General features: G+C 40.6%; 1 protein-coding gene across 2 annotated transcripts in view; it reads right to left on the reverse strand.

Annotated features, from left to right (window-relative positions):
• The window catches only part of LOC139382018 (calcium-activated potassium channel subunit alpha-1a-like), a 201,392-nt gene extending 190,474 nt beyond the window's left edge, over positions 1–10,918 (reverse strand). Inside the window, exon 1 of one of the 2 annotated variants that reach the window (XM_071125935.1) lies at positions 9,973–10,918. In XM_071125935.1, the coding sequence (XP_070982036.1) occupies positions 9,973–10,209 (237 nt within the window). In that variant the 5' untranslated portion in view covers positions 10,210–10,918. The remainder of the gene's footprint in view (positions 1–9,972) is intronic. The other variant, XM_071125934.1, reaches the window with a different exon arrangement.
• Between the last annotated feature and the right edge of the window lie 5,430 nt (positions 10,919–16,348).

A 16,348-nucleotide genomic window follows, 5' to 3' on the forward strand; every position in this document is an offset into this window, starting at 1 on the left:
ACTCAGCAAATTGGATGCAGTCTATCACAGTGCCATCTGTTTTGTCACCAAAGCCCCATATACTACCCACCACTGCGACCTGTATGCTCTCATTGGCTGGCCCTCGCTACATATTCGTCGACAAACCCACTGGCTCCAGGTCATCTAAGTCTTTGCTAGGTAAAGCCCTGCCTTATCTCAGCTCACTGGTAACCATAGCAACAACCAACCGTAGCACATGCTTCAGCAGGTATATTTCACCGGTCATCCCCAAAGCCAACACTTCCTTTGGCCGCCTTTCCTTCCAGTACTCTACTGCCAATGACTGGAACGAATTGCAAAAATCACTGAAGCTGGAGTCTTATATCTCCCTCTCTATCTTTAAGCATCAGCTCTCAGAGCAGCTTACTGATCACTGTACATGTACACAGCCCATCTGTAAATAGCCCACCCAACTACCTCATCCGCATATTGTTATTTTTTTTCTCTTTTGCATCCCAGTATCTCTACTTGCACATCATCATCTGCACATCTATCACTCCAGTGTTAATGCTAAATTGTAATTTCACTTTTATGGCCAATTTTTTTGCCTTACCTCCCTAATCTTACTACATTTGCACACATTGTATATAGATTTTTCTATTGTGTTATTGACTGTACGTTTGTTTATCCCATGTGAAACGCTGTGTTATTGTTTTTGTCGCACTACTTTGCCTTATCTTGGCCAGGTCGCAGTTGTAAATGAGAACTTGTTCTCAACTGGCCTACCTGGTTAGATAAAGGTGAGAGAAAAAACCCCACTGAAGATCAAACCTGACTACTGTCTGTTAACCCTCACACCTGATGATTTGGTGGTCCTCAGAATGGAAAAGGTTGTGAACCGCTGCACTAGACAGACTGAGACACCCAGCAGTGATGCACATTGATTAATGAGATCATGGATGGAGCCATGTCTGCACATAACCCAGACCACCATCAGTCTAAGGTTGCGTCCAAAATGGCATCCTATTACTGCACTACAAAGGGAATAATTTGGGACTTGCAGTATAAACTGTCAAAACGATGGGTCCTTTTTTTCCTCTGGAATATAAGAAGCACACATAACCAACCCATAAAGTAAAATGCAACATCCATTTATGGCCAGCTATGTAAAACTCTAACATTGATTTATCCTGCAATATATGTTGTTCAATTGGTAATATACATTTTTGTTCTAATTCCTCTTAAGGGAAAAGTAATCAGATTACGTTACTGAGTTTGGGTAATCCAAAAGTTACATTACTGATTAAGGTTTTGGACAGCTACACTATATATACAAAAGTATGTGGACAAACCTTAATTCGGCTATTTCAGCTACACCCGTTGCTGACAGTTATATAAAATCGAGCACACAGCCATGCAATCTCCATAGACAAACATTGACAGTAGAATTACTTTACTGAAGAGCTCAGTGACTTTCAACGTGGCACCGTCATAGGATGCCACCTTTCCAACAAGTCAGTTTGTCAAATTACCAAGTGTCGGCTGGAGTGGTGTAAAGCTCACCGCCATTGGAGCAGTGGAAACACGTTCTCTGGAGTGATGAATCACACTTCACCATCTGGCAGTCCGACAGACAAATCTGGGTTAGGCAGATGCCAGGAGAACTCTACCTGCCCGAATGCATAATGCCAACTGTAAAGTTGGAGGAGGAATAATTATTTCATGGTTCAGGCCTCTTAGTTCCAGTGAAGGGAAATTTTAACATACAATGACATTCTAGATGATTCTGTGCTTCCAACTTTGTGTCAACAGTTTGGGGAAGGCCTTTTGCTGTTTTAGCATGACAATGCCCCCATGCACAAAGCGAGGTCCATAATGAAATGGTTTGTCGATCTGTTTGGAAGAACTTGACTGGCCTGCAAAGAGCCCTGACCTCAACCCCATCGAACACCTTTGGGATGAATTGGGACGCCGACTGCAAGCCAGGTCTAATCGCCCAACATCAGTGCCTGACCTCACCAATGCTCTTGTGGCTGAATGGAAGACAGTCCCCACATCAATGTTCCAACATCTAGTGAAATACCTTCCGAGAAGAGTGGTCGCTGTTATAACAGCAAAGTCCAACTCAATATTAATGCCCATGATTTTGGAATGAAATGTTCGACCAGCGGGGGTGTCCCCATACAGTTACACTACACTACAAGACTTTGCTAGGTAAAGCTCTGCCTTATCTCAGCTCACTGGTCACGATAACAACACCCACCCGTAGCACGGGCTCCAGCAGGTATATCTCATCCCCAAAGCCAACACCTCTTTGGCCGCCTTTCCTTCCAGTTCTCTGCTGCCAATGACTGGAACGAATTGCAAAAATCGCTGAAGCTGGACTTATATTTCCCTCACTAACTTTAAACATCAGCTATCTGAGCAGCTAACCGATCGCTGCAGCTGTACATAGCCCATCCAATCTCCCTCATCCCCATATTGTTTTCATTTACTTTTCTGCTCTTTTGCACACCAGTATTTCTACTTGCACATCATCTTCACATCTATCACTCCAGTGTTAATTTGCTGAATTGTAATTACTACGCTACTATGGAATATTTATTTCCTTACCTGCTCATGCCATTTGCACATACTGTATATAGACTTTCTTTTTTCTATTGTGTTATTGACTGTACGCTTGTTTATTCCATGTGTAACACTGTTGTTTGTGTCGCACTGCTTTGCTTTATCTTGTCCAGGTCACAGTTGTAAATGAGAACTTGTTCTCAACTAGCCTACCTGGTTAAATAAAGGTGAAATTAAAAACAAGTAAAAAATAAATAAATTGCATCACCAAAAGTAACAGATTACATTTTGAAAGTTGACTACCAAATCCTGCTTACCAGTAGCAGCAGGTTCCCATTGCCAGGTATAGTTTGCATCCAAAATGGCACCCTATTCCTATATAGTGTACTACTTTTGACCAGAACCATGGTCAAAAGTAGTGCACTCTTTCTGAAATAGGGTGTCATTTGGGATGCAGACACTGTGGTGTTCCATTCCAGGATAGATGTTCCCTCCCCTCTACCCTCCTTCACTCCTCTTCACAGATCTGATTGGACTGTATAGGCCTAAGTGAAATCAATGTGAGAGATTGTTTTGACCTATCCAGTTGTCTCAGACATGTTAAAAGGGAGGTAATGAGGGCAGAGAATACAGTCAATCTGGGGTTGTGTCCCAAATAGCACCATATTCCCGATATAGTGCCCTACTTCTGACCAGCTCTCTATTAGCCTGGTCAAAAGTACTGCTCTATAAAGGGAATAGGGTGCCATTTGGGATGCAGCCTAGACCTCAAAGAGCAGCCTGGAGCTTCCCCTTTCAGGACTGCAGTGGGTGAGTGGGGGGGAGATATCTCCCTCATAAACAGAGAGGCCAACTTAAAAACAACAAGGAGAAACGGAACAGATTATCAGCCTCCATCTATGAAACACTAAAAGCACCTGCTCTATTCTAGGTGCTTTGTTTGTGATGCTAATCACATGCACAGATTGGGTGGGGGTGGGTGGGAAACGGTGTTCCTGTTCCTACACTAACCAGCTCTCTGTTAGATCCTGAGCCTAGACAATTGCATAAGGGGAAGGATTTTCACTTAAAATGAATTACTTTGCTTGTTGCTTAGCAACCAAAAAAACGGACTCTCATTGTATACATACATATGTGCCAGTTGCCCGTCGACTGATTGACATTACATCTGTGTGTGTGGGTGTGTGATTCTTGAGGGAGAGAAAATAGAGGAAGACAGGAGTGAGTGAGTGAGTGACATGCAAAAGAGGAGAGGGCAGAAGGAAGGGAGAGCTGGATGACACACGGGAGAGGAAGAGTGATTAATGTTCGTTCCATTGGTTCGATCTGGTAAAAAAAACGCTGGCTTACTCATCATTACCTAGTGTTCCAGTCTCTCATGGTGCTTTAAAGTGGAACTGACAAAAAAAATTAGTTCATTAGTTCATTAGTTCATATACACCCGCTGAAAGAATATGAGGCCTTTTTTTTATGTATGAGAAGTTAGATATAGACATTTTCACATGTTCAAACTTTGATAGAATGTTTGGGAATGAAAGTAAGGCTTTTGTGAAAATTCTATAGCAATATAGAGTGGGAAAGCGGCCTTGCGTTTGGACAATTAATAGACACTACAGTAAATAAAACCTAATAAAAATGTGTCAAGTCTTGTCCAGGGCTATGTTCAATACGTTTCTACGTTCTGGAACGTTCAATTGAACAGAAACGGTGCTGTACTGAACGACCAGTTGAAAAGAGGGGAGAGGTTGGGTTGTGGGTTGGGGAGAGCTGTCAGCACGGCCACTGCCCTTCTAAATACGTCACTCATTGCTTCAAGGTACACCTCGCCACACCCAACAAACAGGAGCAAACGTACTTCAAAGTCTGTGCAAAAACGTTCAAGAATGTTTTGGGGAAATGTGCCATTCAGTACAAACCGTTCTGTAACATAGCAAACATTCAAGTGAACTGAACACACCTCAGGATAGACTCTACACAGACAGGGGTGCCATAGCCAATCAGAGCTAAATAAGCCATTTGCCACATGGGCCTGTCATCCTTCCCTTTGAACTGGACTGTGTTTACAGGCAGTAGCACCAGCGTGACTTTAGATCGTTAGAAAGCATTCGCCAAAAGCCACAAAATAGTGGATTTCTGCAAATATGTAAATACCACGGGAGTGCCTTAGATTTGGGAACTTTACAGTTCTATTGATCAAACAACCATGAACAGGTAGGGTCTCGCTTCCTCTGTTGATTATGCACATCATCAACAATAACGTCATCATCAACAACAACAATAACAAGATCAACAACTGTTAGCCAGAGCAAGATGAGCTCAAATCTATGGAGGGAACAGTAGATAAACCCTCCCCCCCCCCAAAAAAATGAGCTTGTAGTCGGCAGACTAAATTGCAATGATAAACAATAGGAATAGTAGACTGCTCGCCCTTCTGCAGCTTGCCTGCCAATGCATTGTTTTCCTAACCCACGTTTTGACAACTGAATGCGAACATGCCTGCCCTCCCATTTGATTGATGCCAAATATATTTCATTGACAACTAAGTGATATGCTAACTGCGGATAACAGTCTTTCAAGTTCAGCATAGCTAGCTAGAAAACGGATTCCCATTTCTTGCTAGCTAGCAAACGGATTCCCATTTCTTGCTAGCTAGCAAACGGATTCCCATTTCTTGCTAGCTAGCAAACTGATTCCCATTTCCTGCTAGCTAGCAAACTGATTCACAGTTCTTGCTAACTAACCAGATGACACCTGCATCTCTAGCTCTAGCTAGTGATGGGGTAACAAACCTTCCTGAAGCATTGAGCATTTCCAGCCAATTGTGTCAAAAATAAGTTTGTTACTCCAGGCTTTGAGTCACACAGTGTACACTATTGGCACCTGCTGATCAAAATCATTTAGAGCAGCCAAATTATTATAGACAACGTCCCACACTCCATAGCGCCTGCACAGGATAGCATTTTTGTATTCTACCAAACCAATCAAGTGGCTGTTCGACGAAACAAAGCTTGATCACATGCTTCTGATAAAGCGATAAACTGTTCAGCGATTTCGACGCATGCCTCGGAGCTCCGGTATCAAACCTTAAATCACTAGCTGTAACCAATGACATGACATCCCCCCCCAGCAGCTTCCTCCCCCCTATCTCTCCCCCCTCTCGCTCTCGGTCTCTCCCCCGTCTCCCCCTCTCTCTCGCCTCCACTCTTTCTCTCCCCTCCCCCCACTTTCTCTCCCTCTCTCTCCTCTTTCTCCCCCTTTCTCTCTCTCTCTCCCCTCTACCCCCCTCTCTCTTGCCCCCCCCCCTCTCTCTCTATTCCTTCTCTCTCTCCGAAGAACTGATTGCAGCAAACAATATACCAGGTCAGCTGTGATTTACAACCTGATAGCAATATTTGTTGGACTACCAAGAAATGTATTGGTGAATATGCTATATTAATCAGGCATTGAACTGCATCCATCTATTCTGCCAACAACGCCTTATTCTACGTCATTCATTTTTTGTCAAATAGAACATATCTTTAGAGCCTCTTATAAAGTTGGTTTTGTTGCATAAACTGGTCATTTGATATTTTTGAGAGACATGATTGTCTGTTTGTTTCATATCTGTAAACTAGTTAAAACACTGTCAGTCTTTATTGTCATGCCAAACATGTATTTTAGAGTGGGCTGCAAGCAGCACATACAGTATGGAGACAGACTATAGTGCAACAGGTTGATAGTCAAATAACCACTTTCCCTTAGTAATTTCCCTTAGTAATGCCAAAGCATTATTTCCCTCACAGTAGAAATAATCATGATTTTCATATTAACCGTCCAGGCAGGCGATGCGAAACAGCTTAGTGAGGATAATGACTTTTAGATGGGTATTTTACTCTCCAGCTGTATATGTATACATGAGTGAGAGTACTACAGTAATCTCATACTGGTCTCGTTTCATACTGGTTCACACCTCACACACTACTCTTCTCACTGGTCTAGTTCTCTTAGCGTTGGCTCATACAGCAGTGGTCATCTCAGCACTATAATTCATCAAAACAAGATTATTATTTTCTTGACCAACTCAAATCTTTGTTGTCAAATAGATCCATGCTCATTAGAGTGATTGAATCCTCTATATTATACATGGTTGATACAACGATTGGAGAGAAACAGAGAGAGCGAGAGAGATCACTGAAGTTCCAAGTCCTTCCCTCTCTTTGCCATCTCTCTCACTGATCTGCATTAGGTTGGGAGGTGATTACTACACTGGATGATTAAACACAGAACTCAATGTCTAGCCACATCTATGATGCATTGTTACCTGTACTGTAGAGTTTTACGCATTAGTTTTTCTCCAAGTTTGGAGGATGAGAATAAGGCTCTGTCCCAAATGGCACCATATGCCCTATATAGTGCACTACTTTTGACCAGATCCCTATGGGCCTTGGTCAAAAGTAGTGCACTATAGGGAGGTATCCCTACTGATTGCACTTCATTTGTGATCTAATAATCTGCTAAAGTAACCTGACCACTAACTGCTGACCTCATTAGTTGTACAATAAAGCGATACCAGGTGTGTTCATCAACAAACAGTATTAAGTAATGTAACGTTATTCATGATCGGCCAGATGACATAATCCAGAGCAAGCCTATAGAATCAGAAATTGAGATGAACCGGTTCTTACATTTACAAAAAGCTCTTATCCAGAGTGACTTGCAGGAGCAATTATGGTTAAGTGCCTTGCTCAAGGGGACATTTTTCACCTAGTCGCCTCAGGGATTCAAACAGCAACTTTTCAGTTACTTGCCCAACGCTCTTAACTGCTAGGGTACCTGCTGCCCTTCTTACAGCAGAATTATACAAATAAAATTGTCACCCCTACCCCTACACAGCCATGGGAATGTCAAGACTGCAAACACAGTCCATAGACAGCCATGGGAATGTCAAGACTGCAAACACAGTCCATACACAGCCATGGGAATGTCAAGACTGCAAACACAGTCCATACACAGCCATGGGAATGTCAAGACTGCAAACACAGTCCATACACAGCCATGGGAATGTCAAGACTGCAAACACAGTCCATACACAGCCATGGGAATGTCAAGACTGCAAACACAGTCCATACACAGCCATTGGAATGTCAAGACTGCAAACACAGTCCATACACAGCCATGGGAATGTCAAGACTGCAAACACAGTCCATACACAGCCATGGGAATGTCAAGACTTCAAACGCAGTCCATACACAGCCATGGGAATGTCAAGACTGCAAACACAGTCCATACACAGCCATGGGAATGTCAAGACTGCAAACACAGTCCATACACAGCCATGGGAATGTCAAAACTGCAGTAGTAAGATGAAGGTTTGAACTGCTAGTGGTGAGCATGCATTCACTGTAAATAAAACCCTGCAATATTTACAGTAAATTACTGGCAGCACAGTAGCCAGTAAATTACTGTCAATTTACTGGCCAAATATATCTCTTTTAAAATATGGTATGATACTTTATTCTGTGGTACAGTATTCTCACTAATGCAACAAATATAGCATCTTACAAGGCATACCTCAAAATATGTTAATGTGCCCTAGATTATTTTGCCACCCACAACATTCTCCCACAATGCACCACAACTCACAGTATGCTGCTGTAAATATACAGCAAAACAGGTAATACAGTACTTTACTGTGAAGTGTAGTGGAATGCCATTAAACCCACAAAATGCATTGCTCTTTACAGTACTGGTGTCACGCCCTGCCTGACCTTAGATATCTCTGTTTTTCTATATATTTTGGTTAGGTCAGGGTGGGTACTCTAGTTTTTGTATGTCTAGGGTTTTTGTATGTCATGGGGGTTTTGTATGGCTGTTGGCCTGATATGGTTCCCAATCAGAGACAGCTGTTTATCGTTGTCTCTGATTGGGGATCATATTTAGGTAGCCATTTCCTCTTTTGTGTTGTGGGATCTTGACTATGTGCCTATCAGCACTAGTTTGTATAGCGTCACGTTTCGTTTGTTGATTTTGTTGTTTTTGTTCAGTGTTTCATCCATTAAAAGAGAATGTACGCATAACACGCTGCTCCTTGGTCTCACTCATACAACGATCGTGACAACTGTACTGTAATGTAGGTTTACAGTAGCTAACTGTAAAAGTTTTGCTGTAAATTTACAGCAACTTGTCAGTGTTGCTGACACCTTTATCAACTATTGATATAGATATTTGGTCACTCTAGTGACACACACAGTATGGTTCTGGCAACTGATGATGCTTTTAAAGAATGTCTCTTTGACACACAACAATGCTTGACTGGTGTAATAGAACAGCAGCTGTCAGTGGTGGGGGTGTGTCCAGGGTAGAGACTGGGGAAAACTATTCCTGACTAACTGTTGGAATCTTGTCAACTAACTGTGTGTGTGCGGTGCGTGTTTGCGAGCCTACATATTTTCCTGGACAACATTGCTTCATGGAAAAGTTTGTCATTATAACCAGAGGTGTCTAAAGTATTTCTTCAGATGCAATCTCACCTTTTGTTAATTTGTGTATTTGTCGCAGTCTGATCGAGTTACACTTCTATTAAATAAACTGAATATACATTCTGCATGTATATATAGTATGAAGTACCACAGCTGCCTTTCATCCATCAATTGCTAAGACAGGCCTACATGACCGGCCTACATAACAGGCCTACATGACAGGCCTACAGATGACAATGGTTTTAACAAGTTGCTTTGGTTCTAAACCTGCTCGTGTAATTTCAGACAATGAAGAAACGAGATGACACACGGTTGTAAGTGATACATCTGTGTTTGTTCATTCAACATTAGGCCAAATATACCACGGAGTGTTTGTTTTTTAAATGGTGTCCTACCTCAAAACAAAACAAACATTTCCTAAAAACAAAACTAAAATTCCCAACAAACATTTTCATAATGAATACATGAAAAAAAGTATTCTTTCGGTATTGTAATTATTTGATATGATGATTAGTTTCTGATTTCTGACAGGTCAAATAATTCTCACTTGAAACAACAGGTGTCAAGAATACAGGCAGAGCTCAAGAGCCTCAGTAATATTATGCCAAATCATTACACAGAAGATCTGCACATCTAAAACGCATATACTCTAATTCACACTTAATAAAATACACTTGGAATGTAATAACTCACACAAGTTTCACTGTTACAATGTTATGCAGGTGTTATAACTGTATTGTAATGTTATAACTGTTTTTTCATTTGGGGGAAAGGTAACAATGTGGCTGTGATTTTTGGTGGGGAAACATTATTGCACAGACTGTCACAGGCCTATAGTAAAGAAAATACCCAATTCTATATGCATCCAAATGATATGAAGCCAAAGTTTCACACTAAAACAGCAACATAGACATTAGTCAATTTCTGTCACAAGTTATGAAGGCATTGGAAATGTGCTGTGTGTGGACATATGAATATGACCAACCTTCTTTTTGGTGTTACAGTGGCAGCAGACGGTCCACAGGTACTTGAGAGTTCTCCAGAGCAGAATGATGAAGAGACCCCCAAAGAATGTGACCATGGAGGAGGCAAGGAAAGCCCACCACATGCGCTGCCCATTGCTATCACAGGGCACATCTGGGGAGAACGGGATGATCACATCCGTCTTGGATATGCGGATAGAGGGAGAGTCCGGGTAGTAACTATGTTTACCTTTAGGCATTATTCTGAGGCTACTGATGCCCAGGGATAGGTTTCCATGTTCTATAACTAGTATCCAGACGATATGGGTAGTTCCAGCCAGTGCCCCATATCCCACAATTCAGCCATATTGCTTCAACTAACTACCAACCTTCCTTCCTGTACTCTACCCTGTCCGTTTACATCAGTCCTTCAATGTAAATGTTGTGTTCTCAGCGACCTGTGACGCAGAAACTGCACTTCAAATGATAGGATATGATCGTTCCATTAGCAGAAGTCATTCACAGATCGCACAATAAGTTTTATGCGAATTGTATGCTAAATCAGATATTTCTTCAAAACTCGTTCATATAATTACATATTGAAAATCCCGTTGCTGTTCTTCTTTGTTGTTTCTTTTGGTGTAATAGTTCAATATTTCCAGGAAAGGCAGCAATTATCTTCGAGTCACACGTCGTTCTTGTTTCTCCATCAGGTAACCAAATCGCGTAGGCAATCGATGGTAACCCTCGCCCTCACTCACAAAACTCCACCTTGTTGAGTCCGTTATTTCTGGTCCATTTAGCGCTCTCGTTGGGTGTTGATTACTACTTTCTCTCTTTATGACAGCAGATGACTTATTTCCGTTCATTAAAGCTGTTCAATAATGCTTTCCATAGGTTTTCTTGTCTTCTTCTTGCTTCAGTGGCGGCCAGATGATAGCGGCTGACTGTCAGATCTATTTGGAAGATGATAAGGAACTGGGAGGGCGATTTACAGGTAGCGGGGGTGGAGCCATAATATGCACTAGCACTAAACCCAATGTCTTGAAAGCGTTTTGCGTCTGGGGGAGAAGGAGAGGATTACTTTTTCCCGAAAAGAATACAGCAGAAATATGTTGTCCACATATCGGCTTGAATAGAACCTGTTGAAAAGCCACACAAAAGCAATCTGTTGCTCTTTTAACGTTTCTTCATGCCAAGAAAACAAGTAGGCTACCTAGAATTTAAGTGAAAATACGTAGCTTTGTCACATGTAAAATATCCATGCAAAATGTATAATTTAAAGCATGATTACATTTATTGATTTTAAAGATGGATTATGATGATGAAATTAAGCAATTAAATCAATTAATTCATAGCTCGGAAATTATGCAGCGCCAATTGTCGTTTTAAATATATAACGTCTTGTTCTGACCGTTATCGTTAGGTTTAAAAACAACTTTTTTTTACTTTTTACCATGTACTAATTTATAAAGTGGAGATTCTGCTCTCCCTTGTGGTCACATATTGCATTGATCCCCTAATCGTGAGCCTGAGCTAGCAGAGAATATTTTTTTTTTTATCTTTGTTTAACTTGGCAAGTCAGCAAATTCTTATTTACATTGACGGCCAAACCCGGACGACGCTAGGCCAATTGTGCGCCGCCCTATGGGACTCTCAATCACGGCCAGATGTGATACAGCTTGGAATCGAACCAGGGACTGTAGTGACGCCTCTTAATTGTATATTATATTGACAAGATAGTCGAGTGACCGCTCTAACAATGGAAATACATGGCCTCAAAAATGGAAGAGGTAGAGGGTGAGGCGGGATCAGGTAGGACCATTATAGCCAATGAGAGGGCAGATACACACGAAGAACAGGCTATAAAGAAATCTTTGTATCTGTGCTATTTGGCGTCTGTGACAGCATGGACATCTCCATTTTAAAATAGTAAATTTTATATTACATTTTTCATTGGCTGATTGCACCTAAAAATCCCCATCCAATTGACTACTTCAAATTGCTGGAAGCCCTCAATGGCAAAGTCCATGCTAAAATGGGTTATATCCATGATGAGTCCTTTATCTCTATGACAACAGGCACAACTTTGATATAACGTTGTTGTTTTTTTCAAAGTTGCCGAAATGCCATGTATGTCCAAATTCAACATTGAACTCCATACAAAAATTCCTCTCTTCGTGGACAGATTTTGGGCTGAGTAAAACCTCTCCCTTTGCCTCTTCCTCTCTGGATCGGAAGGGGAAATTGGAATGGACAGAACGTGTACATGCGCATTCCAAATCCAGTTTCATGTGCGTTTTCTACGTTTATAAGAAATCATTCTCAGGGGAAAAAAACAGGTGTTTCAAATGGAGACAATAAAAAGATACTGGCCGATACACCCCATTGATTACCGAAAGGTTGCCGGATCGAATCCCCGATCTGATATGTTAAATCTTTCGTTCTGCCCCTGAACAAGGCAGTTAACCCACTGTTCCCCGGTAGGCCGTCATTGTAAATAAGAATGTGTTCTTAACTGACTTGCCTAGTTAAATAAAGGCAGAATTTAACGCGTTCCTGAAGATTACAGCTGGGTTTCTTAAAACGTTCCCAACGGGAGATAACATGCTCCCGAGGGCTAAACTATGATTGCAACGAAAAACCCAAAGGGTTAAACAGCAAGCAGATCAGTTAAACTCTTATTACCTTGACAATTAGTTATGATACCAGTAATCTGGTCGAGATTCTCTACTCCCATCCCCAATGAAATATCGATCAGGAGAATCCGAAAGAAGCTGATGAATGTAAAAATACTTATTTGAGTATAAGAATATAGAAGTAGTAGGCCTGTATTTCTTTAAAACGCAGAAACGTTTTGTTCCAACATTCATTCAAATTTATTCGTAAGAAATATATTTTTAAATGAAAATGTATGGCAAATATAAAACCTTTGCCAAATCATATTGTAGCAAATTAGTCTTAACAATTAAACTTTAGTAGGCTCTGGTATCATAGACACTTATATCAGTTTCATTAAAACTGTATAAATGGCCGTGTACAAACTTAAACTTTAATCAGAGAATACAAAATAACATAAAGAAAGCACTAAACCAAAGCAATGCCCTTACAAGCCACGCCTCCCAAGTCTTCTAATAAGCTGCAGTCATTGCAATATATTTGGTCAAAATGCATTTTTATTGTACTTGACAAATACCAAAAGCACTAACATGCATTTCATTTTATTTAAATTACTACAAACATTACTACAAACATGATACATCCATGTCTTTCATGTGCATATGACAAATAAACAAATTAACTTAAAGAGAGCATTGCAACCAATGTCCAACGGGCAACACTTAATTTGTACTGGGTCGTTCCACGAAATGAGTGCTCTTTCATATGTTAAGTATAAATTAATATTTCATTTTCAAAGCCTGTTACATGAAATTAAGTCCCCTTTAATATAGGCAACATTGATAATTCAATTAATCTGATTTTCAACATGAATAAAGTGCATTTTGACATGTCCCTCTGTGCGCCCTCTGTAAATTCTAGGAAGATTTTAACCCACTAAAATACAAAAACATTTCACCATCATTGCAAAGCCCAAGTTGCTTTGAAGATTATTATTTATTTATTAGTGATTCATTTACGTCTGTCCCTCATTTTAAGGTCAAATCTGTTATGTGAACTGAACTCTCATTTTAATATGGAAACATTGAACAGTCAAATCAGAAACACTTTACTTGACACCCAGTGTCATGACACGGTCATAACCATGTCATAATATGGTCATAACACTGTCATGACTCATATATTTTCACCTGTTGTGACCCATATTGCGTTATTTTATGGCTGGTTATGACACCTACATAAGAGTGTCAAAACCCACTTTTTTTTATTTTTTTTTCCCCTGCCAAGAAATGTCCTTTCGTTTGAAAGTTGTTTCTTGAATCCTTTGTTGTTGTAGTTAATTCTTTAAAATTTTTTCCATCGTATTTTAAATAACTTGTAGAAAATACACCTTATGACAATGTCATGAAGCATTATGACCTTCCTGTGTCACTTTACTTGGACTAAGAAAATGCACTTTATGACACTGTAGCCTAGTAGTTAGAGCGTTGGACTAGTAACCGAAAGGTTTCATGTTCAAATCCCCGAGCTGACAAGGTACAAATCTGTCGTTCTGCCCCTGAACAGGCAGAACTAAAACCAAAACTAAAGTTCCTAGGCCGTCATTGAAAATAAGAATTTGTTCTTAACTGACTTGCCTAGTTAAATAAAGGTACAAATTTTTTTTTTTTTAATCTGACCATTGTAATAGATGGGCCTATTACATACAATTGAAGTCGGAAGTTTACATACACTTAGTTTGCAGTCATTAAAACTCGTTTTTCAACCACTTCCCCAAATTTCTCTAGGAGACAGAACGCGTCTCCTTCCTGAGCGGTATGATGGCTGCGTGGTCCCATGGTGTTTATACTTGCATACTATTGTTTGTACAGATGAACGTGGTACCTTCAGGCGTTTGGAAATTGCTCCCAAGAATGAACCAGACTTGCGGAGGTCCACAATTTTTTTTTCTTAGGTCTTGGCTGATCTATTTTCTCATGATGTCAAGCAAAGAAGCACCGAGTTTGAAGGTAGGCATTGAAATACATCCAGAGATACACTTCCAATTTACTAAAATGATGTCAATTAGCCTATCAGAATCTTCTAAAGCCATGACATCATTTTCTGGAATTTTCCAAGCTGTTTAAAGGCACAGTCAACTTAGTGTATATACAGTGCCTTGCGAAAGTATTCGGCCCCCTTGAACTTTGCGACCTTTTGCCACATTTCAGGCTTCAAACATAAAGATATAAAACTGTATTTTTTTGTGAAGAATCAACAACAAGTGGGACACAATCATGAAGTGGAATGACATTTATTGGATATTTCAAACTTTTTTAACAAATCAAAAACTGAAAAATTGGGCGTGCAAAATTATTCAGCCCCCTTAAGTTAATACTTTGTAGCGCCACCTTTTGCTGCGATTACAGCTGTAAGTCGCTTGGGGTATGTCTCTATCAGTTTTGGACATCGAGAGACTGAAATTTTTTCCCATTCCTCCTTGCAAAACAGCTCGAGCTCAGTGAGGTTGGATGGAGAGCATTTGTGAACAGCAGTTTACAGTTCTTTACACAGATTCTCGATTGGATTCAGGTCTGGACTTTGACTTGGCCATTCTAACACCTGGATATGTTTATTTTTGAACCATTCCATTGTAGATTTTGCTTTATGTTTTGGATCATTGTCTTGTTGGAAGACAAATCTCCGTCCCAGTCTCAGGTCTTTTGCAGACTCCATCAGGTTTTCTTCCAGAATGGTCCTGTATTTGGCTCCATCCATCATCCCATCAATTTTAACCATCTTCCCTGTCCCTACTGAAGAAAAGCAGGCCCAAACCATGATGCTGCCACCACCATGTTTGACAGTGGGGATGGTGTGTTCAGCTGTGTTGCTTTTACATAACGTTTTGCATTGTTGCCAAAAAGTTCAATTTTGGTTTCATCTGACCAGAGCACCTTCTTCCACATGTTTGGTGTGTCTCCCAGGTGGCTTGTGGCAAACTTTAAACAACACTTTTTATGGAGATCTTTAAGAAATGGCTTTCTTCTTGCCACTCTTCCATAAAGGCCAGATTTGTGCAATATACGACTGATTGTTGTCCTATGGACAGAGTCTCCCACCTCAGCTGTAGATCTCTGTAGTTGATCCAGAGTGATCATGGGCCTCTTGGCTGCATCATTGATCAGTCTTCTCCTTGTATGAGCTGAAAGTTTAGAGGGACGGCCAGGTCTTGGTAGATTTGCAGTGGTCTGATACTCCTTCCATTTCAATATTATCGCTTGCACAGTGCTCCTTGGGATGTTTAAAGCCTGGGAAATCTTTTTGTATCCAAATCCGGCTTTAAACTTCTTCACAACAGTATCTCGGACCTGCCTGGTGTGTTCCTTGTTCTTCATGATGCTCTCTGCGCTTTTAACGGACCTCTGAGACTATCACAGTGCAGGTGCATTTATACGGAGACTTGATTACACACAGGTGGATTGTATTTATCATCATTAGTCATTTAGGTCAACATTGGATCATTCAGAGATCCTCACTGAACTTCTGGAGAGAGTTTGCTGCACTGAAAGTAAAAGGGCTGAATAATTTTGCACGCCCAATTTTTCAGTTTTTGATTTGTTAAAAAAGTTTGAAATATCCAATAAATGTCGTTCCACTTCATGATTGTGTCCCACTTGTTGTTGATTCTTCACAAAAAAATACAGTTTTATATCTTTATGTTTGAAGCCTGAAATGTGGCAAAAGGTCGCAAAGTTCAAGGGGGCCGAATACTTTCGCAAGGCACTGTAAACTTCTGACCCA

The sequence above is a fragment of the Oncorhynchus clarkii genome, chromosome 23 (genome assembly GCF_045791955.1).
Source record: "Oncorhynchus clarkii lewisi isolate Uvic-CL-2024 chromosome 23, UVic_Ocla_1.0, whole genome shotgun sequence".
NCBI classification, from domain to species: Eukaryota; Metazoa; Chordata; class Actinopteri; order Salmoniformes; family Salmonidae; genus Oncorhynchus; species Oncorhynchus clarkii.